At 40.3% G+C, this 27,554-nt stretch overlaps 1 protein-coding gene across 7 annotated transcripts in view; it reads right to left on the minus strand.

The window, feature by feature from the left end:
• SCAMP4 (secretory carrier membrane protein 4) overlaps positions 1–27,554 on the minus strand; it is a 66,354-nt gene that overhangs the window by 2,488 nt on the left and 36,312 nt on the right. For 6 of the 7 annotated variants that reach the window (XM_089670059.1, XM_089670057.1, XM_089670061.1 and 3 more), the window contains exons 2-7: positions 14,612–14,655; positions 13,111–13,239; positions 10,952–11,108; positions 4,932–5,033; positions 2,069–2,186; positions 1–943 (exon numbers count right to left, since the gene is read on the minus strand). The exon at positions 1–943 is cut by the window's left edge and continues 2,488 nt beyond it. In XM_089670059.1, coding sequence (XP_089526185.1) covers positions 767–943; positions 2,069–2,186; positions 4,932–5,033; positions 10,952–11,108; positions 13,111–13,239; positions 14,612–14,618 — 690 coding nt within the window. In that variant the 5' untranslated portion in view covers positions 14,619–14,655 and the 3' untranslated portion in view covers positions 1–766. The remainder of the gene's footprint in view (positions 944–2,068; positions 2,187–4,931; positions 5,034–10,951; positions 11,109–13,110; positions 13,240–14,611; positions 14,656–27,554) is intronic. The other variant, XM_089670063.1, reaches the window with a different exon arrangement.

Here is a 27,554-nt window from a genome sequence, read left to right on the forward strand (position 1 = left end):
GAAGTATTAAAAAAAAAAAAAAACTGGAGAAGGACTGGTAGCACCAGCAGCCAATCACGTGTGCTACAGCACACTTTAGCTAGCAAGGACACTTTGATACAAGAATAATTCATTGCTGTGCCTTTACCTTCAAATTGCAAGCTGCAAGGTGACCAGCCTGTATAGCTTAACTGCAGTAGAAAAAAAGTCAGGTCACCAAGCTGGATCTGCTCTCTGAATGGGTTGAGTATAAACTCAGAACTGTAAGGTAAGGAATCCTTTGCAGGTAAAACAGCTCCCATGTATGTATTTCAATAGTGTATTAAGCGGTTTCCTGAAATTCAGCTGTAAGGAATCAGAACCAACATTTAAAATATTTTCTGGAAATTAAAAGGCTTAAAATGAAATACCATAACATGTTTGAGGAGTACATTGTCTAAAAAAAAAAACTTTAGAAATGAAAACATCTTAGAAATAGAGTCCGATTTACCTTTTCACATCTCTATGGCAGATTAAAAGACCAAGTCAGACCCTTTAATACATGTTCAAACATCCACAACTTAATCTGTAATATCAACACATCACTGCAGTCTTTAACAATTTAATTATTGGCGTAATATTCATTATGTAAATTATAATAATAAGTCTGGCTAATTAGAATATGGAATAACGAGTCTTTAGGAGCCAGATGCTTTATGTGGTATCTTCACATTAATGCAATTTGGTCACTGTAGGTTTCATAGAACTCTCCAATGGAAACTCAGAAGCTATAAAAAGCTGCAAAAGTTTATGGCCACTGTCCTCCTGCAGGATAACTTGGCACTGTAGGGTACTGGGGTAGACTGGGCCCAGAAATATTGGAGTACTGTTCATTGTGGGTAGGTGGACTCTTCCAGGTCCCAGAGTACCACTCATCTTGGGCTTTCTGCAAACTACAACCAGCCCTTCTGTACAGTCTGTGCACCTTTAAGAAAAAAAAGCACTCTAAGTAAATGGTTGAAAACATTTACAGAGAAATTCATATTTTTCAAGTGTCTCATACTTTTTTCCCTACAATCACAATTTGTCCATTCTCCCATTCTCCCCCTGGCCAGTTTGTCATGTGTTACCTATGGACTGATTGTGGAAACTTCCTAATTCAGGCTGGGGAGTTGAAAGTGAAAGTGCGTAGTATAAGGTTTAAACACTGATCTAAGGAATTAACCATTATGTAAACTGAATTATAAGACCCTACCTTGCCTCAAGCTGTTGTACAAAAACATAGCCATGGGATCCTGTTGTGACACAGACACTGGTAATCCCTAATGCAAACTGCTGTGTACTACCGGTTAGAAATTTGCAATTCAGTAAACAAAATCAGTGTCTTGTGATTCCTCTACAGCACTTTCAATCTGGTTTCTAGATCTCTTCTGCTTTTACACTAACGCTTGTCTTTTTTACATTGACTCCAAAATATATATACATATTTTTTCCAGGGTAATAATAGTAATATTAGTAATAATAGTTGAATTTCTTTAACAGATAAGTTTACCTTTGGAGCATGTTATACCTGTATTTAGGGTGTAACATGTTCCAGCTGGTGCCTTGTTCACCCACCAATCCCCTTAAACTGTGACAGTGAGCAACGGATCCTTTCTCTGCACCCACTGTAACATATTAAAAATGTCACGGTTGTGTTATTCATTCACTGGGATCTGTGGAGGGGAAAACTACAAGTCCCGTTTACCACCATGGCAGTCGGGCTTGTAGTTCTCAATAGACAGCAAGGGGGCGAATGAGTGCCCTTGTAATCCATTCACTCGTCTTTACAAGTGACAACCCACACGGAGGTACGGGCACAAAGCTGGAAGGAGAGTGTGGAGGAGCCTGACACCCACGATTTGCTGGTCGTGGGTGCAATGTTTTGCTGGTCGTGGGTGCAATGTTTTGCAGGCTCCCATAGGAAAAAAATAAATGCACATTTTGTCTTCTGCAAAAATATGTGCATTTACTAGTTTTCCTCAAAAGGTGGACGAAGCCTTTAAGTTGCCAGCACTGACACAGAACACTTTATAAATTAGATATTAGCATAAAATATATATTTGCCTACCTTAACCAATGCTAGAGCAGTTGCAATTGCACTGACAGTAAACATCACAGCTGGGAAGAGCATCACTATGGCAGCCCCTACATTGTGGCTAAAAAATGTCACTGCAGCCAGCCAACCACTTCAAAGTAAAAAAAAATAAAATAAATATAAGTACTAATAAGTAAATATAAAATTTCTCCCATACTTTACAGCATATTTAATGAAAAACAGCACTAGCTTTTTATTAGAATTTTTTTTGTAACCTGCAGGTGCAAGTAATACAAGCAGGATTCGAGAAATGTTGTTTTGACCTAAGGAATGCCATGGAATGCATTCCCTTGACTTAAAAATAGCATCTGCAATCCATTAATGTTACAGTTACTTGAAAAACCTGTGAGATAAAATACAAAAATGGTATGAATAAACATAGGTCATTAAAAAATTCTTATACCTGCTGATAATTATATCATAATGTCAGTTTTATACTTTTTGACTTCAAGTAGAACTATAAGCAAAACATTTTTTTCATTTTGGATAGAGAAAGGGAGGATTATAACCCCTAATTTATTTTTTGTCATCTGTGTCCCATTGGGGAGATTTACCTTAACTTCCTGCCGCATAGCCAAAACAGGAAGTGAGAAAATCACTGAAAATGAAGAGAATTCCTTGGGGACCCCCAGGTCACCAGAACAAGTTTCCCTATTGGAAAATTTCCCCGCTTTTACATTTCTGGGGACAACCCAAAATTTGTAATTTTCTTTTACTTTCACTTTCCATGATAATGGTAAACAGGACAAATAGAATGAATCTCCCCAACGGTGGCGCAGACTGCAATAAAAACCTGACCTACGTTCTAATCTATCTCCACTCTATCCAAAACTAAAAAAAAAGCTTTGTCTTTTGTTACACTTTAACATCATAACATATTTTTACTCTGAATCACTAGCTTTCATGAAAATAACAACTGGTCACACTGATATATAAAATTTCTTGTTTGTCTCTCACTGTGTCCTGCCTGCAATTACCCTGTCAAATGCTCTCCCAAAGGAAATTATAAGCTTTTGCTCTGATGCACACTGCCCAGGTATATTCCACTTTTGACACCATTGAAAAAAAAACAAACACTTTGAAACAAAACAATTCCAGCCAGCAATTAAAAAATAAAACAAATTTGGAGTTTCTTTTACTTTCACTTTCAATGATAATGGTAAACAAGACTAATAGAGAGGTTGAATCTCCCCAACAGGGCACAGACAGCAATAAAAACTGACAGATGTTGTAATCCCTCTCCACTCTGTCCAAAACAAAAAGCAAGTTTTGCCTTTAAGTATACAGTATTTCCCAGAAGTGAGTACACCCCTCACATTTTTGGAAATATTTTATTATATCTTTTCATGTGACAACACTGAAGAAATGACACTTTGCTACAATGTAAAGTAGTGAGTGTACAGCTTGTATAACAGTGTAAATTTGCTGTCCCCTCAAAATAACTCAACACACAGCCATTAATGTCTAAACCGCTGGCAACAAAAGTGAGTACAACCCTAAGTGAAAATGTCCAAATTGGGCCCAAAGTGTCAATATTTTGTGTGGCCACCATTATTTTCCAGCACTGCCTAAACCCTCCTGGGCATGGAGTTCACCAGAGCATCACAGGTTGCCACTGAAGTCCTCTTCCACTCCACCATGACGACATCACGGAGCTGGTGGATGTTAGAGACCTTGCGCTCCTCCACCTTCCATTCCTTCCATTTGAGGATGCCCCACAGATGCTCAGTACGGTTTAGGTCTGGAGACATGCTTGGCCAGTCCATCACCTTTACCCTCAGCTTCTTTAGCAAGGCAGTGGCCATCTTGGAGGTCTGTTTGGGGTCGTTCGTTATGTTGGAATACTGCCCTGCGGCCCAATCTCCAAAGGGAGGGGATCATGCTCTGCTTCAGTATGTCACAGTACATGTTGGCATTCATGGTTCCCTCAATGAACTGTAGCTCCCCAATGCCAGTAGCACTCATGCAGCCCCAGACCATGACACTCCCACCACCATGCTTGACTGTAGACACGCTTGACACCATCTGAACCAAATACGTTTATCTTGGTCTCATCAGACCACAGGACATGGTTCCAGTAATCCATGTTAGCCATGCAGACCAATTTGATGCAGTGTGCGCGAATGGTCTGAGCACCAACAGGCTGACCCCCCACCCCGTCAACCTCTGCATCAATGCTGGCAGCACTCATACTTCTATTTCCCAAAGACAACCTCTGGATATGATGCTGAGCACGTACACTCAACTTCTACAGTTGATTATGGCGAGGCCTGTTCTGAGTGGAACCTGTCCTGTTAAACCGCTGTATGGTCTTGGCCACCGTGCTGCAGCTCAGTTTCAGGATCTTGGCAATTTTCTTATAGCCTAGGCCATCTTTATGTAGAGCAACAATTTTGTTGCCAGCAGTTTAGACATTAATGGCTGTGTGTTGAGTTATTTTGAGGGGACAGCAAATTTACACTGTTAAACAAGCTGTACACTCACCACTTTACATTGTAGCAAAGTGTCATTTCTTCAGTGTTGTCACATGAAAAGATATCATAAAATATTTACAAAATGTGAGGGGTTTACTCAATTCTGTGTGATACTGTACTTTAAGTCCTGCAAGCAGGACTTTTAGTGCACTTTCAGAAAATGCACCAAACCATGGGACATAAGTCTGGGGCAAAGTGCAGCTAAGCCCCACCAAAACTACCATGTACACTGCACTGCACCCAAGCTGCAGCCAAAGCGTAGCAGGGCAATGAGAAGCCACCCTTTTTGAAGTTTAACAACTAGAATATTTGCCACATTGATTAGTTATATAGCATGGTGGTTTTAAAGATTGAGATCTCACCAAGCACCCCATCCGGAGATACCGATGGCCTGAACAACAGACAGGACAAATTGCACCCCACAAATGAAAAAGAAAGCCATAAAGTTGAATGAGCTGTCAGACCTGAGGAGAATCAACAAACAAATATTAAGAATTTCCTATTAAGAATTGAGACAAATTACTTGAAAGAACTGACCTCTTAAAATAAAACAAATTTGCATATATTATTCTTACTTCAAAGAGCAGTGAGTTTGTTCATTCCCACCCCGCAGCCCACATTTTGTTTATGTGACCTGTCCTGCTGCTCAATGGAGCAAAATAAAAACAACCAAGAAATACAAGTTCAGAGTCATCCCTAAACACTTACCTGACTCCTCTCACCTATCCAGCACTGTCCTGTCTGCAGCACCACTCTCCTCTTTCATCCAGTCTCACAGGTGACAATGAGGTGCATCATTAGCACTGCTCTTGCTGAGGGGGCACACGCAGGAGAGAAGAAAGAGCAGAGAGTGCTGGCAGCAGACCACCAAGGGGGACGTAAGGGACCACTCTTATTTTAAAGTGGAACTAAACCCTCCTATTGTTTTTGGCCAAGGAAGCGGTCATCTTAGCCTCTGGTTGATCTGAAACTGCCATGGTGCCGCACATGTGATCAGTTATGATGCTAGTCAGTTGATGGTTTGACAGTTTGCCTATTAAGCTTTTAAAAATAACCTGACCATGGCCATACCCATTGACCCCTCCCCACCTAAACCCTACCCTCTCTGTATATACTGTATGCATCCATTTTCATACTAAGTTTCCCTTCCCCTTCTTCCAATTCTCCCCCTATGCCCTTAACATATATTTCCACCTTGGCCCAGATATAATTACAGTGGGGATCGAAAGTTTGGGCATCCCAGCTAAAAATTTGTATTAAATGTGCATAAAGAAGCCAAGGAAAGATGGAAAAATCTCCAAAAGGCATCAAATTACAGATTAGACATTCTTATAATATGTCAACAAAAGTTAGATTTTATTTCCATCTTTTACACTTCAAAATAACCGAAAACAAAAAAATAGCATCTGCAAAAGTTTGGGCACCCTGCAGTAAATATCTTGTACTGCCCCCTTTGGCAAGTATCACAGCTTGTAAACGCTTTTTGTAGCCAGCCAAGAGTCTTTCAATTCTTGTTTGAGGTATCTTTGCCCATTCTTCCTTACAAAAGTCTTCCAGTTCTTTGAGATTTCTGGGCTGTCTGTCACGCACTGCTCTTTTAAGGTCTATCCATAGATTTTCAATTATGTTGAGGTCAGGAGATTGTGAAGGCCATGGCAAAACCTTCAGTTTACGCCTCTTGATGTAATCCCCCGTGGATTTCGAGGTGTGTTTAGGATCATTATCCATTTGTAGAAGCCATCCTCTCTTTAACTTCAGCTTTTTCACAGATGGCATCAAGTTACCATCCAAAATTTGCTGAAATTTTATTGAATCCATTTTTCTTTCTACTCGTGAGATGTTCCCTGTGCCACTGGCTGCAACACAACCCCAAAGTATGATTGATCCAACCCCATGCTTAACAGTTGGACAGAGGTTCTTTTCATTAAATTCTGTGCCCCTTCTTCTCCAAAACGTACCTTTGCTCATTCCGGCCAAAAAGTTCAATTTTAACCTAATCGGTCCACAGAACTTGTTTCCAAAATGCATCAGGCTTGTCTATATGTTCATTTGCAAAGTTCAAACGATGATTTTTGTGATGAGGACGTAGAAGAGGTTTTCTTCTGATGACTCTTCCATGAAGACCATATTTGTACAAGTATCTCTTTATATTGGAATAGTTTACCACAACTCCAGTGTCTGCCAGATCTTTCTGGAGGGATCGTGCAGTCAAACGCGGGTTTTGAATTGTTTTTCTCACAATCCTGCGAGCTGTTCTGTCTGATATTTTTCTTCCAGATCTTGCTTTAATTTCCACTGTTCCTGATGACTGACATTTCTTAATTACATTCCGAACAGAGGATACTGACATCTGAAAACGCTTTGCTATCTTCTTATAGCCTTCTCCAGCTTTGTGAGCGTCAACTATTCTCAGTTTCAGTTTTCTAGACAACTGCTTAGAAGAACCCATGGTGCTGATTGTTGGGGCAAGGTCAGATGAGTCTGGGCATTTAAAACCTTTGAGATTGACATAACCTGGTCTTCCCAGACGATGATTGAGAACAATCCATGACACTGGCAGGTCTCAGCTTTGCAAAGGGGGCAGTGCATGCTATAAATTCTGCAGGGTGCCCAAACTTTTGCAGACGCCATTTTTTTGTTTTCTGTTATTTTGAAAGTGTAAATGATGGAAATAAAATCTAACTTTTGTTGACATATTATAAGAATGTCTAATCTGTAATTTGATGCCTTTTGGAGATTTTTCCATCTTTCCTTGGCTTCTTTATGCACATTAATACATATTTTTAGCTGGGGTACCCAAACTTTCGATCCCCACTGTATGTTAACAAAAGAAGTTCTTTTTATTTCTAGTACTAAACACAAAAATATAATATATTGCAGCTTACCAATCATTAGATGCGATGACTGCATTGTTTTTCCCTTTCTTTGGGGCTTTTTCCCCTCTTTTTTCACCTGGTGATCTGGTTAGTAACACACCTCATATATTAACCACTTGCCTACTGGGCACTTTTACCCCCTTCCTGCCCAGGCCAATTTTCAGTGTTCAATGCTGTCGCACTTTGAATGGCAATTGCGCAGTCATGCAACACTGTACCCAAACAAAATTGTTATAATTTTTTTGAGATATATAGAGCTTTCTTTTGGTGGTATTTAATCACCACTGACTTTTTTTATTTTTTGCTAAACAAATTAAAACAGACTGAAAATTTTGAAAAAAAATGTTTGTCCTTCACTGATGTGCGCTAATGAGGCTGCAGTAATGGGCACTGATAGGCTGTACTGATAGGTGGCACTACTGGGCATTGACAGGCATCACTTGTGGGCATTGACAAGCATAACTGATGGGCACTGAAAGCCAGCACTCATATGACACTGATAGACAGCACTGATAGGCAGCATTGACTGGCTCTCATAGGCAGCACTGATTGGAACGGTTAGGCGACACTGACAGGCACTGATAGGCGGCACTGACTGGCACTTACAGGTGGCACTGATTGGCGGCACTGATAGGCAACACTAACTGGCACTGATAGTTGGCACTGAAAGGCAGCTCTGATGGGCACTGATATGTGGCATTGATGTACACTGATGGGCACTCGTATGTGGCACTGATGGGCAATTACAGTGGCATTGATGGGCACTGACAGGTGGCACTGATGGGGCTACACTGAACATCAGGGCACTAATCATCAGTGCCCTTATGATCAGTGTAGATGTCTCCGATTACCGGCTTTCCTCTCCTCACACGCTGTTAGCGTGAGGAAAGATCTGCCGATAACCAGCATTTCCTATTTACATGTGATCAGTTGTGAATGGACACAGCTGATCACATGACAGAACCAACGTCATCGCCTCTTTACTCTGATCGGTGATCTGCTGTGTCTCAGGGACACAGCATACCACAGACTGCCATGCCGCTGCAGTGCAGTTATATGACGTCCTCCCAGAACGAGAGACCACCCGTCATTTCCTTATATGGCGGGCGGGAAGCGGTTAAAGAGCCTCCACTCTGGATGAAGCAGCAAATGGTCAGGGGGGGGGGGGGGGGGGGAGGGTTAGGGGAGTCTTAGATGCAATAGCAGATTTAACCACTTGACCTCCAGTAGGTTTTACCCCCTTCATGACCCGGACATTCTTTGCTATTCAACACTGTGCTACCTGCTGGCAACAGCTCGGTCACGCAACACTGTACCCAAATAAAATGTATATAATTTATTTCACACAAATAGAGCTTTCTTTTGTTGATATTTGATCACCACTAGGTGTTTTATTTATTATATAAATGAAAAAGATAGAAAAAAAAAGATATTTTCTACTTTCTGTTATAAAATACAGAGTGTCTCCAAAAAATATTTTCGTAAATTTAGACCAAAATGTACTCCACTACATGTCTTTGGTAAAAAAAAAATGCCACATCTAACACTGTGTTTTTGGGGGCACAAATATAGTTCTGATCATGATTACGATACTGATCCTTACAGACACTATACTAGCAATGGTGGTTATAGTGTGACTGTGATAGTGTGGAGGGCAATCTGGCACTAACTGACTCTGGCTGGGAGGGATGCTAACTGACTGACATTGATAGTGACATTACTACAGTGATCGGTGATAATACTGTACTAATGACACTGCCTGGGTGCTGCTTTTACTCAGAGATCTGGCTGGGTCTCTCCTTGCTTTCAGTTCTGAACGGCAACTGATAGCAGGAAGAAATCCAGCTAGATCCTGAGTGTTGTGTTTACAAACACAGAGATCTCTGTGCTGTGATTGGCCACAGCCAATCAGCAGGTACACAGCTAAAATCAACCTGCTGACAAATGTATGCTGTGTCCAATCACAGCACAGATCAGCAGGGGGTGTGCACGTCTCTAAACCAATAATGTCTTTGCAGAATTTAAAGTGTAACTAAAAGGCAAATTTTTTTTTTAGTTTTGGATATAGTGGAGAGGGACTGGATCGCCTGTCAGGTTTTATTGCTCTGTGCCCCCATTAAGGAGAGTCACCCTCTCTATTTGTCCTGTTTGCCGTTATCGTCAAATGTGAAAGTAAAAGAAAATCCCAATTTTGGGTTAACACAACAACAGTTAAAGAGGGGAAATCTTCCAATGGGGACACTAGTTCTGGTGACCCTGGTGATGCACCGGGGTTCCCTCACTTTGGGGGGATTTTCTCTCACTTCCTGTTTTGGCCATGGGACAAGAAAAGGGAAATCTCCACAGTGAGAGACAGATGGAAGAAACTGACGGGGTTGAAATCATTCCTTACTCTATCAAAATGAAAAAAAAGTTTTGCCTTCTTTAACCACTAGCCTACAGGGCACTTATACCCCCTTCCTGCCCAGGCCAATTTCCAGTTTTCAGCACTGGCACACTTTGAATGACAATTGCGCGGTCATGCAACACTGTACCCATATGACATTTTTATCATTTTTTTGTGACAGATAGAGCTTTCTTTTGGTGGTATTTAATCACCTCTGGGATTTTTATTTTTTCTTAAACAAACCAAAAACCACAGAAAATTTTGAAAAAAAAAGTTTTTTCTTAGTTTTTGTTATAAAATTTTGTAAATAAGTGATTTTTCTCCTTCACTGATATGCACTAATGAGGCTGCACTGATGGACACTTATAGGTGGCACTGATGAGGAGGCATTGGTAGGTGGCACTGATGGGCATTGACAGGCATCACTGATGGGCACTGAAAGGCAGCACTGATACATGGCAGTGATACTTGGCACTGACGGGCACTGATGCACACTGATAGGCGGCACTGACTGGCATTGATAGGTGGCACTGATTGGCAGCACTGATAGGCAGCTCAGATGGGCACTGATATGTGGCATTTATGTGCAGTGATAGGCACTGATATGTGGCACTGGCAGGTGGTATGGATGAGCACTGATGGACACTGACAGGTGGCACTGCTGATCATCAGTGCCCATGTCCCCTCCGAGGAATGCCGATTACCGAGCGTGACAGCTCGTGAGGAGAGAAAAGCCGATAACTGGCATTTCCCTGTTTACATGTGATCAGCTGTGATTGGGCACAGCTGATCACATGACTGAGCCGACATGTTCGGCTCTTTCCGTGGATCGGTGATCCACTGTGTCCGAGGGACACAGTGCATCAGCGATCGCCGCACTGCGCGCTCCCCAAGCCACGCATGTGCGGTGAGAATGGGAGGACGTCATATGACGTCCTCCCAGAACGAGAGAACCACCTTGCGCCCGTCATTGGACTATATGGCGGGTGGGAGGCGGTTAAACATACATTTTTGCTTAGAAACAAAAGGCAAATATTACTCACAGTAATTAAAACACAGCATTATGCTTTTGTGAGTGGAGACTAGGATGTCCTGAAAAAGTCAGAGAGAGAGGACTTACCTGAAAGCTTTGTATGCTGGGCGAAACCAACACACATATCCGCAAGGACTGAACATGACCAGCCACAGCAAAGATAATCCAAAATTCACTCCAGAACCTCCTGCAATCCACCAAGCAAGGCAAGCAACCAGGTTTACTGCAAGGGACAGGCAATAAACTATGGAAAACAGGAGAATTATATTGTAATCTGTAATTAACAGAACGTCCTACATTGTAACAACAGTGAACCCTAGATGGATGCTTCTATCTTGAAAACCTTGTGTTACTATTGTAAAACATGTTGCAACTTACAGCCCTCTTTATAGCACTGCTATCAGTGAAGCCCATGCTTACTGCTGAATGGGGAGCGTGTTGAACCTCTGCGGAGAGACCACTGCTTCCACACAAACAGTAAGGGTCCTAGCCTGCCATACAGTTAGAATTCCCATATTTGCCTGTAATCAACTGTTTTAGCCAGAAAGCAAATGAGAGATACTGGGCAAAAAAATCATTGTCCAATACAATAACCGCTGATGGTCACTGAGACACTCACACTGTGCATTTAAGGTCTCATGCACACTGTGAGCTTGAAATTTCTTCTCCTACAGGAGTTTACAGCATCAAAAACACACTAAAAAAATGGGTTATTGCATGGGCATCTGGCGTTAATGCATTCCGTTGGCCAGAGTTCTGACCATTAAAGGATAAGTTCACCTTTGGGCACATGTTACATGTTCCACCCATTTTTAGGGTGGAACATGTAACATGTTTCCATAGCTGCAGCCGCCCCCTCCCTCTGACAGATAATATGGGGAGAAGTTTCCCCGTACTATCTATAAGATTTGAAAACATTGCGGCTGTGCAGCTCTGCCCACACGGCCGCATCATTGATTCACGGACTTCCGTGAATGAATGAACTGCATGTCCCAACAGCCTAAGCAGCTGTCAGCTTGTACTTTTCAATGAACTACCACAGTGCTGTGGAGTGCCGTGGTACTTCATTGAAGCTTCCTGTCAGAATATCTGCTTGACTGTGCATCCCATATTGCAATCAGATATTCTGACAGATCTGCAAGAGATCTGCATTGCATCAGCGATCTACTGATCACTGGTGCAATGCTTTCCAGGCTCCTTTGGACAAAAATAACAAATGCACATTTTTTTACCTGCAAAATCTGTATTTATTATTTTTGTCCAAAAGGTGAACTTATCCTTTAACATGAGAATGCTCGTTAACACGCCTACCACTAACTAGTGTTAATGTGCGTTAATGTGCTTTTGAGCATTTTTTATGCTTAAAAGCTTTTCTCCTGAACAACCAAGTGATGGTTTTTTTTCTCCTGGAAACTCCCGTCACTAAACTCCTGAAAATGCCTATAGTGTGCATGGAGACATAGGGGGTTATTTACTAAAGCTGGAGAATGCAAAATCTGTTGTCACGCTGCATATAAATTAATCAGCTTTCAGGTTTTATTACCAAAAGCTTAACTGAACAAGCTGAGGTTAGAAACTGATTGGCTACCATGCACAGCTGCACCAGATTCTGAATGCACCAATTTTAGTAAATCCCTCTCATAGGCTAACATGGAGGGGAATTTACAGCCAGAGTAAAAAAAAAAAGCTCAATGCTAGAAGAAGCAGCTTTTTTTGAGCTGCAGTGTGCATGAGGCCTAAACGGCTGGGGGATTTGCTCCAGGAGGTAAACAGGCTTAGAATCAAGTTGACTATTCCAAAATAGCTGTACATGCTCCAAGACAGATTCACACAAAAATGATTAATTCTATGGGTATAGTATTAGAGGATACCCATGGCTACATGCAAGCTCCAACCAGACAGGTTGTTTTTAACACATCTCTATAACACTAATTTGACTACATATAAAAAAAAACTGAACGTTCGGGGCTTTACTGGTACACTTCTGTGTCATACAATGATTGTGTACGCTGAAAGATGTGTCACATACAGCAGTGTTTTACCTGCTTTACATGGATTTTTGCCTGTTAGTCATATTTCTTACATTCTGGGTGAACCAAGCCAAAAAGATCCTAAATTGTTGAAAAATGTGCCACCTGTAGTCCTTGGCCAATATTGTACATTGACTACTCAAGATCTACCAACATTTCTTTTTTAGTGCAACCGAATGAGGCAGTATAATGTGACAGTCTTCTTGGAGTACTTACATATCCACAAATGGTAGATCCTCCGTACCAATGTTCTGTGCTGCGAAGGAATTTCATCCTCAAAATTCTGATAGAAACAGGGACGCAGAGGGATGAATTTAGGCAATGGAGGGAAATTATTTTCACGTTCTGGGGTAAGAAAAGTACACAAAAAACAAGTCAAACCATGCATCTTTCCTTCTGAAGTATTAGCTGCTTATATAGTCCCTTGGGACTGTTTCTCAACTAATATGTAACTATTATATGTCCAATAAAAAAAAACCCAGCAGACTAGTAGTAGTCAGTCATATTCAACCGGACTTGTTCTATAATACTGAAGCAAAGCCAGCATAGGGAACAAATGGGGTCTTGGGTATTAGTGACTCCTTCGATTCATTCACTAATGGAAAATTTTGAGTGTAACCAAAGAAGCTCTGCAAACAGGGGGTTTATGAAAGATGGTTAGAATAGTTTAGGTAAAAAAACTGACATGGGTTATACCCATCCTTTACTCTATCCAAAACGAAAAAAAGTTTTGCCTATAGTTCTACTTTAAAGAATTGAAGGCAGAGGAAGGCAAAGACCTAGCATTTTCAAAAGGAAGCAAGCAATGAAGATCATGACAGCCAAGAACTGAGTTCATATATACATCTTTTCTTTTTTGGTGGATGACATCAATGGCAGCCTATATAACTTTCCTCTGTGCAGGTTTCCCTGAAAGAGACACTGTACCATTTCCCTTGAAAGGCAAAGTGACAGTGCCTTTGCAACGCCTCCTCCTTCCCCCTCAGCCCACTATTATGTTTACCTTTTAAGTTACAGCTGCCAACATTCCAGTCGCAGTGATTCAGGAAGCTGTAAAGCCACACAATCACTTTTACATGGTACCCACCCCTGCAATATGTCCCGGGCTTACCTGTCCCTTTTAAGCAGCCATGGCCATTCATGGTAGGTGTCAGGATGAAGAGCAGTAGGAGAGTGGAAAATATCTGTTGCCCTTGGAAACTCAAATGTGTGCACTGGATGCACGTGTGGCCAAACTATCTCACCATACATATTAGGTATCGCCATACAGGCTAAACTGAGTGCAATAACTCTAGGGCTATCATTCATGGTGAAAAACAAACTGATGACCTTTTAAAGCATTGTCTATGGTATCTGTTTAGTCTACGCAACCTCATTTTTTATATTTTACATCTTATAATATTTAAAAAAAATTGTATTTTATTGTGTTTATGTTCACTAATATAAACGTGAACTAATTTTTTACTAAAAATATTTACCTGATAAACAGTAGAGCAAATATGTGACATAAATAAATTAAGCTACCACCATTATTTTCTACAGAAAATATATTTAAAGGGTTTAAAATGTATTTTCATGTAAAAAATTTGCATTTTAGTATGTGAGTGTGAAATGAAAGAAAAGAAAGAGGCTCTGGATATGAAAGGGTTAAAATTAGAGGTAAATGTAAAAACATGATATGAAAAAACAAATAGCAACATTACAAACACAAATATACCTCCCATTCTTCTAGACGTGACCTGACCTGGTTATCTGGAACATCTAGAAAACATAAAACATTGTACATCAATTTCTGTTCTCTTTTAAAAATCTTAAAGCTGTACAAATATGCTTGAAAAATAAAAAAAAACATCTTGAAAAAGACTTCTCTGAGATGCGCTGGATATTTTGGGATTTTTGATCTGTAAACATGGCTAATTTACTCATATGCACAAAGGAGGGAAGTGGGGAGAGCAATAAAAGGCAGTCTCTCGAAGCACCCTTTATCCTAGTGACAAATGGTATCAATCAAAAGTGGTTTTCTAAACTCTCCAATCAACCTGTCATCCTGGGAGGTGGTCACCAAAGTTTGGCTGTGTTCTTATGTATGTATGCATCAAAAGCCTGTTATTTCTACAATGCTGTAAGGCATGCCATAGCTGGTAAAAGAAGGAATGATTGATTGTATAATTTTATTTTTCAGTATGTAAACAGATGTAGGCCCCTTTCATACAGGGCAATATTCAATTTGCTCAGCAGGGGATCTCTCTGCTGATCAAAGCAGAGCGGGCAGATGACAGATCCGTGTCTGCTCAATTTATGTTGACCGGACATATACAGAGCCCACTCTGCTCTATGGACTGTCTGTTTCCACCCAACTGCCCTCTGATCCAATCTGCCTAGATGGAGGAGGACGGATCCCCTTCTTTTTTTTTTTTTTCTTTTAATCAGACTGGATCAGATTGGAGGTAGGAGGGTGGAAATGGACACAAGTTGGTTTACACCCACTGATCCTTAGGGATACGTGGACCATCCAATCCGGTCCACCTGAAAAACTGACAGGTAGACCTGATCGCATTGCCCATGTGAAAGGGGCCTAAAATGAAAATTTAAAAAGCGGTATTCCATTGACGTTTCGGGGATATCCAGATCCCTTTTAACTAAGCTGACAGATATACTGTGCAGAGTGAACAACAGCATTATATGACACAATGAATTATCCTAACAAGATCTACTTGGGACCCACCTTATTCCCCAGCTGATTCCCATGTACATAAGTAATGTGTATGTGTTTTGCTTACCTATGAACCTCATATGCAGGATGTTGATAAGGAATCAAGCATGGATTCCAGCTACAGAGACTGGAATGCACCACATACAGTTGTTTTCAAAATAATAGCAGTGTGTTGAAAAAAGTGAATAAAGCTCAAAATCCTAATAGCTTTTATTTCCATACACACAAATGCATTGGGAACACTACACATTCTATTCCAAATCAAAACATGAAGAAAAATATATCAAATTTGTTTTGTTCCTCTAAAAAAATTGAAGCAAAGTGAATATTAGACTGTTCAAAAAAATAGCAGTGTTTGTATTCTTTACAAACTCAAACATTCACTATATAAACTGAAAAATGTTTGAAGATTTTGCTTTCCTTTGAATCACTTAATGAATATTTAGTTGTATAAGCACTGTTTCTGAGAACTGCTGTACATCTGTGTTGCATGGAGTCAACCAACTTCTGGCACCTGTGAACAGGTATTCCAGCCCAGGATGATTGGACTACATTCCACAGTTCTTCTCTATTTCTTGGTTTTGCCTCAGAAACTGCATTTTTGATGTCACCCCACAAGTTTTCTATTGGATTAAGATCCGGGGATTGGGCTGGCCACTCCATAACGTCAATCTTGTTGGTCTGGAACCAAGATGTTGCACGTTTACTGGTGTATTTGGGGTCGTTGTCTTGTTGGAACACCCATTTCAAGGGCATTTCCTCTTCAGCATAAGGCAGCATGACCTCTTCAAGTATTCTGATGTATTCAAACTGATCCATGATCCCTGGTAAGCGATAAATAGGCCCAACACCGAAGTATGAGAAACATCCCCATATGATGATGCTTGCGCAACCATGCTTCACTGTCTTCACAGTGTACTGTGGCTTGAATTCAGTGTTTGGGGGTCGTCTGACAAACTGTCTCCGGCCACTAGACCCAAAAAGAACAATCTTACTTTCATCAGTCCACAAATGTTGCGCCATTTCTCTTTAGGCCAGTCAATGTGCTCTTTGGCAAATTGTAACCTATTCAGCACATGTCTTTTTTTCAACAGTGGGACTTTGCGGGGGCTTCTTGCAGATAGCTTGGCTTCACATAGGCATCTTCTAATTGTAACAGTACTCACAGGTAACTTTAGACCTTCTTTGATCTTCCTGGAGCTGATTGTTGGCTGAGTCCTTGCCATTTTGGCTATTCTTCTATCCATTCGAATGGTAGTTTTTCGCTTTCTTCCACGTCTTTCAGGTTTTGGTTGCCATTTTAAAGCATTTGCGATCATTTTAGCTGAGCAGCCTATCATTTTCTGCACTTCTTTATATATTTTCCCCTCCCCAATCAACTTTTTAATCAAGGTATGCTGTTCTTCTGAACAATGTCTGGAACGACCCATTTTCCTCAGAATTTCAGAGAGAAATGCACTGTAACCAGCATGTACAACATTTGCTGCCTTCTTTCCTTAAATAAGGGCAATAATTTCCACCTGTTTTTCAAAGAATGAATGACCTCACTAATAGAACTCCACACTGCTATTATTTTGAACATGCCCCTTTCAATTAGTGATTCAATTACACAGAGTCAGCAGCATGCATGTCATGACTGTTGGGTCTGTTGGATTTCTATTACTCTACTACACCTGCTAGTAAATTATTTGCCATATAGAAATATAATTTCTACCAAAAACAGTGATTGATCAGGTTAGTGATGTCTGACTGCTATTATTTTGAACACAACTGTGCATACTATGCAGAAATTGTAAGCAAGTCAAGACACTGGTCATCTCCTGCTGGCAAATAGGAACACAGTTCCTCTGTCGTCTAACCAATCAACACTGGAGGACCCAAGCAAGCCACAAAGAACATAAACAACCAGTCTAAGAGATGCTAACATAACGTAACAAAATAAACACAGGTTAGGCCGAAACAAACCGATGGACACAAACACAGTCATTCAACAATCAAAATTTGAAAGTATATTAAATATCTTAAGGCAAACTCTTCAAAATATCAAACATTATTAGTTAAAGCAGAGCTTTGCGCAAAAGGGGACATTCGGCTTTATGGCCTCCTCCCTACTCCTCTTTAAGAATTGGCACTTGTTAAGGAAAGTGGGGATAGGGGGAGCAAGTACTTGATTTTGACAGGGTTACATTCAATTGAATTCACATACATTTAGATAAATTTGTTTTGATAAAATTAACAAATGAATCAAAGAGAGAGGCTGCTCCTCCAGATAATAAAAATGTCACCGAAGTAGAGCAGCCATGTTTGTAAATAGCCACTACAAGGCAAATAAAGGTTAAGTCTATGTGGAAAGTGCTGAACTCCCCATGGCCTTTCGACCAATTTGTATTTACAGTCCCTTTGAAGACGTAATTACTAAATGTAAGGCAGGTGAAATATAAGAAGTGATATTAGAAGGACCAGTTTAAGAAAATGTTTATTGACTTCCAAACTTGCATTGTTAGGTATATTTGTGTATGGGGATAACATATTCATGCTTGCCAATAACCATCTTGTCTCAAAAATTGTACATTCTGTAGTTTATAAAGAAAATTAAGTAGGACAGGGCTGAAAATAAAAGTCAATAAACTAAACCAAAAGCTGTGTAGCACTTTCAGGGCTGAAAACATCTGGATACTATTTCAATGGATGGAGTACTTTATGGACTTCAGGAAGTCCATATATCACAGGCAACAATGTAAACTCAGCATCAAAATAGAAGGCAGTATCTTCAGATATCCAAATTTCAATAGAAGGAAACATACACATCTTCAGATTTGTGTTCTTATCATCCTAAAGTTTCGAAATTCCTTGGCAATAGTTGCTCAAAGACTACACTGCTCCAAAAAAATTAAAGGAACATTTTTGAAAACACATGAGATCTCAATGGGGAAAATATCATGCTGGATATCTATATTGATATGGACTGAGTACTGTGTTAGGAACGTGAGGACACCCCATCTTTTCATGGAGATGAAAATGGTCAACATACAGAGGACTGAATTCACAGACACCTCAAAAATCAAAGTGAAAAAATGATGCAGCAGGCTAGTCCATTTTGCTGAAATTTCATTTCAAAATGGTACTAATGAGATGACGGATGGGGTCCTGGGGTATTTCCTCCCAGATGTGGACCAGGCCATTACTAACCTCCTGTACAGTCTGAGGTGCAACCTTGCGGTGTCGGATGGACTGAAACATGATATCCCTGCGGTGTTCTACTGGATTTTAGGTCAGGCGAGCGTGGGGGCCATTCAGTGGTATCATGGATATGCCTCCCCAGACCATCACTGACCCACTGTTAAAAATGTAATGTTGAACGATGTTACAGGCAGCATAACATTCTCCATGACTTCTCCAGACCCTTTCATGTCTGTTACACGTGCTCAGGGTGAACCTGCTTTCATCTGTGAAAAGCACAGGGCACCAGTGGTGGACCTGCCAATTCTGGTGTTCAACGACAAATGCCAATCAAGCTCTATGGTGCTGGAAGGTGAGCACAGGGCCCACTAGAGATCGTCGGGCCCTCAGGCCACCCTCTTGAAGTCTGTTTCTGATTCGTCAGAGACATTCACACCAGTGGCCTGCTGGAGATCATTTTGTAGGACTCTGGTAGTGTACCTCCTTGCACAAAGGAGCAGATAATAGGTCCTGCTGATGGGTTAAGGACCTTATATGCTCCTGTCCAGCTCTCCTAGAGTAATTGCCTGTCTCCTGGAATCTCCTCCATGCTCTTGATACACAGAAAACCTTCTGGCAACGGCACGTATTGATGTGCCATCCTGGAGGAGTCGGACTGCCTGTGCAACCTCTGTAGGGCTCAGGTATTGCCTCATGCTACCAATAGGTACACTGACCATAGCCAAATGCAAAACTAGTGAAGAACAGTCAGAAAAGATGAGTAGGAAAAAAAATGTCAGTGGCCTCCACCTGCAAATCCATTTCTGTTTTGGGGATCGTCTCATTGTTGCCCATCTAGTGCACCTGTTGTTAATTTCATTAACACCAAAGCCGCTGAAACTGATTAACAACCCTCTTTGCTACTTAACTGACCAGATCAATATCCCAGGAATTTAATTGACTTGATGCTATATTCTGATTAAAAAGTGTTCCTTTAATTTGTTTGAGCAGTGTATGATTTCTTCGTCTTCAACCTGGTAATAGGCTCACATTCCTCTTTACTTACATTAAAGCATGATTATTGGTCAACTGTACATTTTCTTACAGTTTTGATATGTTTGAATAATATCAAAGTCTCCCTTTTTCCCTCTAAAATTGCTCAAAGTAGCTTGCTGTCCTGGGTATAGTCTTGCTCCAAAGAAAAAACTAGAATGGTAAGAAATATTTTTTAATAAATATTTTTTGGTATGCTGGGTGAATGGGAACACATAAACATATAATGAGGGGTTCTCAAAATTGACTGCAAAAGTGAAAATGCAATTTTAGCAGTCACTTTATGTTTTAGGTCAGTGGCGGCGAACCTATGGTGCATGTGCCGCACATAGAGCCCTTTCTGTAAGCATGCAAGCCAAGTCACCCTAGCAGCCGAGCTTTGGATAACAGTGCCATGTGCATGCTCAGAAAGGAGAAGCGGCGCCAGGCGAAGACGTCATGAGCTGTGACTCATTGGCCGTGACTTGTCCGAGCTTTCGCATGGCCGGTCAGTGCGCTGCCAAGGATATATATATTGGACTGGCTGAGTTTTAATACAGTCATTTTTATTAATACAGGATTTTAGCTTGTGCTGTTTGGGCACTCGGTCATCAAAAGGTTCGCCATCACTGTTTTAGGTGGTACTTGACAGAGAAAGAGCTGCAGTGTGTACTATTTTTCTGATTTGCCTGGCTTCCTTTGCACTAAGGGAGAACAGACAGACAACATAGACTGTGCTGACAAGGATAAGTTGGACCTTTTCTTGTTTGTATAAAAAAGAATGATAAGTTACTTGGAAATAAGGAGTATTCCCAAAAGTTAAAAATGCATGTTAAATACCCCAGGGGACCCAGTGCACATTGCACCTGGTCCTATTCAGATCTATGCAATGGATGCTGATCAGCATGGTCAGATAGCTCACCCCCACCACTTTCCAACAATGTTGCTAGCAAGGAGATGGATGCTTTATTATTCTGACTGACAGCACAAGAAGAAAAAGGGCATGACAGACATTACACAAAAAGCCCACATAAATTCCACCCCCGCCTCCTCTGAAAGCTGGCAGATGGAGTGCAGTCATTGACAAAAACACAATACACACTAGCTACTACACTATTCTCTCTCAGATAAGTGTAATAGTTGGCTTGTGTGCAATGTGACTGGGTCCCTTGGGAAATTTAACAAACATTCAACTTCTGGTGATACTTCTTTAAGAAATGAAATATTAAAAATGTCTAATGCTGGGCTTTACCTTTTAGGATGCTATACTAGGGAACACTCTGCAGTAGTTTCTGCCATGGGAAAACTCCACTCACACCTTATGCTGTAACTTTATAACTGCTGAATAGACATCTTTGTAATTCAACAGCAGAAGCATCCCTAAAAATTTAATACAAAAGGGATAACAGGCGCATGGTGTGGCAATCCATGTATGTTTGATGAGTTCAAAATGGGCAGGGGTAAGGGTAGTCCAGTAGGCACTAAGGGCAAGCTGCGTAGGAGCGAAGCATAGCTCTGCAGAAGGGAAACAACAAAACAGAGCGCCTCCAAGCGTGTACTGTGAAGGTATTTAATAATAAGATAAGCCTGCCTGATGAAAGAGCGCGCCTGGACTCCTCTCGTCCTGCACATGCTCAGAAACCTGTCGCATTTGGATGACGTCAGACGCCATGTGCTGATCCCAGACATCTTGGAGACTCTGCCAGGCTTCACCATCTATGCTGCATATGCACAGCACCATCTGCTGGCAGACACCTTGGAGATTCCACCAGGCTTACCATCCATGTTGCACATGTACAGCACCACCTGCTGGCGGACTCAATCGATCTCCTCTCTGGATCAGTCACACAACAACATCTGGCTACAGACATCTCACCCTCTTACCCATGAGCTTGTTTTTAAATTTTAAGATGTGAGTTATTACTTATCTTTCTATTAAATACCTTCACAGTACACACTTAGAGGCTCTGTGCTTCTTTGTTTCCCTAAAAATTGAATAGCATATCCCAAAAAGGACTGGCAGCCTGTAAATACTATATATAACCATTTTCATTTATGGAATTGCAAGGTACTTAGGACTGAGAATTCACTGAAACTCCACTTATTAAAATACAGCACACATACAGTGGGGATCGAAAGTTTGGGCACCCCAGCTAAAAATTTGTATTAATGTGCATAAAGAAGCCAAGGAAAGATGGAAAAATCTCCAAAAGGGATCAAATTACAGATTAGACATTTTTATAATATGTCAACAAAAGTTAGATTTTATTTCCATCATTTACACTTTCAAAATAACAGAAAACAAAAAATGGCGTCTGCAAAATTTTGGGCACCCTGCAGAATTTATAGCATGCACTGCCCCCTTTGCAAAGCTGAGACCTGCCAGTGTCATGGATTGTTCTCAATCATCGTCTGGGAAGACCAGGTGATGTCAATCTCAAAGGCTTTAAATGCCCAGACTCATCTGACCTTGCTCCAACAATCAGCACCATGGGTTCTTCTAAGCAGTAGTCTAGAAAACTGAAACTGAAAATAGTTGACGCTCACAAAGCTGGAGAAAGCTATAAGAAGATAGCAAAGCGGTTTCAGATGTCAATATCCTCTGTTCGGAATGTAATTAAGAAATGTCAGTCATCAGGAACAGTGGAAGTTAAAGCAAGATCTGGAAGACCAAGAAAAATATCAGACAGAACAGCTTGCAGGATTGTGAGAAAAACAATTCAAAACCCGCGTTTGACTGCACGATCCCTCCAGAAAGATCTGGCAGACACTGGAGTTGTGGTACACTATTCCACTATAAAGAGATACTTGTACAAATATGGAAAAGAAAACCTCTTCTACGTCCTCACCACAAAAATCATCGTTTGAACTTTGCAAATGAACATATAGACAAGCCTGATGCATTTTGGAAACAAGTTCTGTGGACCGATGAGGTTAAAATTGGACTTTTTGGCCGGAATGAGCATAGGTACGTTTTGGAGAAGAAGGGGCACAGAATTTAATGAAAAGAACCTCTGTCCAACTGTTAAGCATGGGGTTGGATCAATCATGCTTTGGGGTTGTGTTGCAGCCAGTGGCACAGGGAACATCTCACGAGTAGAAGGAAAAATGGATTCAATAAGATTTCAGCAAATTTTGGATGGTAACTTGATGCCATCTGTGAAAAAGATGAAGTTAAAGAGAGGATGGCTTCTACAAATGGATAATGATCCTAAACACACCTCGAAATCCACGGGGGATAACATCAAGAGGTGTAAACTGAAGGTTTTGCCATGGCCTTCACAATCTCCTGACCTCAACATAATTGAAAATCTATGGATAGACCTTAAGAGAGCAGTGCGTGACAGACAGCCCAGAAATCTCAAAGAACTGGAAGACTTTTGTAAGGAAGAATGGGCAAAGATACCTCAAACAAGAATTGAAAGACTCTTGGCTGGCTACAAAAAGCGTTTACAAGCTGTGATACTTGCCAAAGGGGGCAGTACAAGATATTAACTCTGCAGGGTGCCCAAACATTTGCAGACACCATTTTTTTGTTTTCTGTTATTTTGAAAGTGTAAATGATGGAAATAAAATCTAACTTTTGTTGACATAATTTAAGAATGTCTAATCTGTAATTTGATGCCTTTTGGAGATTTTTCCATCTTTCCTTGGCTTCTTTATGCACATTAATACAAATTTTTAGCTGGGGTGCCCAAACTTTCGATCCCCACTGTATACTGTCCTCCCAAGTTTTCACATGTCGCCAGAACACAGTAACTGAAGTTAAAAGAGAAGTATGAGAATGAGAAAAACAAACATCTATACTCCCCCCCTGCTGCAGCATTTCTGTGAGGCTGCAGCTGTCCCCTTCAGGCTCTAAGCCTGAGCACTGAGCAATCACATGACCACTGATTGCTCAGTTCTAAGTCTTTCCGGAGCAGAGAGCACTGTCTGTCAGTCACTGCTCTCTGCTCTGCCCCTTCAGCATTTACTGGAGAACCCAGCTGGGGAGGGGGTGGCAGCAGCTTGCTCCTGCTCTCAGCCTCACACTGACAGGCTGAGCCAGTTGCTGATCAAGCATCTGGGTAGATCCTGACAATATGGTTGGATTCCTTCCAGAGCCTGAATTGGCTCTGAGACGTCAGTTGAAAGCGAGCTTTAGCCTGGTGTTGGCTGATTCTAGGTCACAGGATTGCAACGGTAAGTGCACTCCTGTCAAAAAAAATCTTTGGCCTAACTTTTTTTTTTAAAACATCTGAAAGAATATTTCAAGTAAAACGATGGCAAAATAGTACAAAAAGGAAAGGTAATATAAAATGGAAATAGTGCTCATCCCATCATCCTCAGTCAGTATCTTAACAATAAGTGAAAAGGACTTTGTTCAAATGAGGCTGATGCTGCTTCGCATCATGAAGCAGAGATTGCTCTTGGTTAATGATCCTCTAGGTTCTCAAAGAGCTGCTTTACAATGTAAAGGCTGTATATACAAAAGCAGAATAATAGCTTATTTATCCATCTGACCATCAATCCATCTTGCTGAACCAGCAGAATATCAGTCCATGTATGGCCAACTTAGCAGTGAGATGATGCCTCCATCAACCATACATGTTAAATCCTGCCCCCTCCAGTGAATAGCTACACATTAGGTCTGAAAATGGAAGGAAGAAGGGGCTTGTCTATCAACACTGTGTACATGTCCAGAACTATAACTCTATAATAACGATGTCTGCTTAGAAAGGAAAAAGGAGGAAATAAATGGCTTGAATGGTAACTGAAAACAAATCATGCAAAATAATGGTAGCAACAGGCTATCAAAACAATCTCATGCTGCAGTGGGGACACAGGCAAGGAGGGAGCACCAGTGAATGGCAGGATCAAACAAGTTTTTTATACTTACATAAAACAAATGCTGTCATGCCAAAGTCATTATGTATGACTGGCTGGAGATGCAAGGTTTCTCCCTCCACATACAACACAGGGTTATCTCTGCATTGTATGTGGAGGGAGAAACATTGTGTCTCCAGCAGGGTGGATAAAAATCAATGATTTTTTAAAAAAAATTAAAAAAATCAGATTCTTTTTTATTTAAATCTGATGTTTTTGATTTAAATCGGATTTTTTTGAATAAAATGCTTTTTGAGGAAAATATATTACCATCCAAAGGTTATTCCATCATGAAATAAAGATTAGTTTTTTAATTATGTAGAATAAGGCTGTATATGTTCAATTTTTTTGGTAAATAAATTCCATTAATCCATTCACAATGTCATGCTCTTCCAGAGGTTTTTGTAAGATTATTGGGCAGTTTCTCTGCCTACAAGATATTATCACAGATGTTTGGTTTACTTTTGCAGTTCTCAAAACTGAATTTGACTCAGCGGAGATCACATGCCTCTTCTTCACAGCAAAAATGTTATAACATGAACAGAGTTAAGAAAAAGACCTTAATCCTAACTTCTACAAACCTATGAATACAGAATCAACCCCTTCAGTGCTAAGTTTCAAGAAGTTCAGTGAATAGAATAGAAACAATATTTTCTGATTGTTTGGAGCGGAATAGATCTGCACAAGAAGAAAGTGAAACTAAGTGTGAGGAGGAAGGAGCTGACAGTCTACGTTTCTTAAAATATATATATTTTGTTTAGCCAAATTAGTTAACAAACATGGATGTTTGTTTAAGCAAATAACATATGCTGTAATGTTATTGTTTCAGTTGAATAAATCTATTTAAATTGTTATTATTACGGTAATGATTATTTTTCTCCTTCCTAAGTACAACAGAAAAGTTGTCCAAATATGAATGATTAACCTATTAAACTGGGGATAAAAAAACTAATATGAAAAGTTGTTATTTTAAAAATCTTCATCTACTTGCATATTAAAGTTATACAAGCAAAAATTAGTCTTTATGTAGAAAACTATGATTTAAATCAAGCCTTACTGACTAGTGATTTAAATCAGTTTGATTTAAATCAAATCCACCCTGGTCTCCAGTCAGTCAATCACTGCTCTTTCAGCACAAGCTGGGGAGGAGGTGGACATGCCTGGCTCTAGCTCTTATCCACAAGCTATAAGGTGGAGCCTCCTGTGATTCAGGCAGCTGAGTGGATCCCAATTCTTTTGTCTGGATTTGTCCTCAGTATGGCACAGCTCTGCCCTGCCACTTGATAGTGGACAATAGCCCTCTATCAGCTGACTCTGGGTCACAGAAGAACAAAAGCAAATGTACTCCTGTGACCCTCAAAAGAAGTAAACACAAAAAAGCTATTGGCCAACCATTTTTTTTTCTTTTTAAGGATATAATAAAAAAAAACGCTGTTTCCTTGTTAACCATTAGCCGCCCGGCCAATGGCCGTTTGGCGGCTTCAGATGTGTATCTGCATTCCGGGTGCACGCTTTTTGGCGTGCTCCCCACATGCGCCGTTTGCGCTAGTGCAGAGCGGCGCAGCAGTGCGATCTGTCATCAGCCGTGCACCTCGGACACAGCCAATGACAGATCCGAGTACCGGCTCCCTTTGCTGGTACCATGCGAACTACTGTGAACAATCACAGCAGGTCACATGACAGTTGTATACAATGGATGGCTTCATTCATGATGCCATCCATTGAATACTAGTGCCTAGCTGTGAATGGTCACAGCTAATCACATGCACATGTCATGTGATTAGCTGTGACCAAATCACAGCTAAGCACAGAAAAAAAAAAAAAAGCTGAATGAATCGATTTCATTCAGGTAAATGCTTGCTTATAGCAAAGTAATTCTTTGCTATAAGCAAATTGTGTAAAAAAAAATAAATAAATACTGATCACTTCCCCAAAGTAGTACAATGTTACTATGGTAACATTGTACTATTTTGGTCATAGTAAAATATGAAAAAAAATCTTAAAAAAAAAATTTAAAAAAATGTAATAAAAAATTAAATATAATAAAAAAAATAAAAAAAATATATATATATTTTTTTTTTTCATACTGTCACCAGTCAGTGTCCCTGTTCACCGCCATGCCAGTTATATGATGACGCTGTACTGCACTGGTGACAGTATGTAAAAAAAAAAATAGTGAAAATAATTGTTTTCATTTTTTCATTTTCCGAAAAATTATGACAAAAATATACAACTTCAAAAAACTCGCCATGCCTCTTAAGAAGTACGTCAGACTGTCTACTCTGCAAAAAGGGGTCATTTGGGGGATATCTGTACTGTTCTGACATTCTTGGACCTCAAGAAATTAGATTGGCCATCAGTACTTCAGGATTGATCAATATTCAGATCTATACCATAGTTTGTGAACTCTATAACTTTCCTACAAACTAAAAAATACATCCTAATTTGGGTTATTTTCACCAAAGACATGTAGCAGAATACATCTCGGCCTAAATTTATGAAGAACAATTATTTATTTGTAAACTTTTATAACAGAAACAAAGAAAAATGTGTTTTTGTTTCAAAATTTTTGGTCTTTTTTTGTTAATTTAGCAAAAAATAAAAACCCCAGTGGTGATTAAATACCACCAAAAGAAAGCTCTAGTTGTGTGAAGAAAATGATAAAATTTTAGTTTGGGTACAATGTTGTATGAGGGCGCAATTGTCATTCAAAGTGTGAAAACGCTGAAACCTGAAAAATGGCCTGGGCAGGAAGGTGTAAAATTGCACGGTATTGAAACGGTTAAAAGTGGCATGGCTTCTACTTAATACATATCATTCCGGCTGTTGAGAGTCTGTGGTTTTAATCCAGATAGATAAGAGTATCAGCAATAATGAGAAAATATGACTC

Source organism: Staurois parvus, unplaced genomic scaffold (assembly GCF_062004578.1).
Source record: "Staurois parvus isolate SC_StPar_1 unplaced genomic scaffold, SC_StPar_1.0 ptg000086l, whole genome shotgun sequence".
NCBI lineage: Eukaryota > Metazoa > Chordata > Amphibia > Anura > Ranidae > Staurois > Staurois parvus.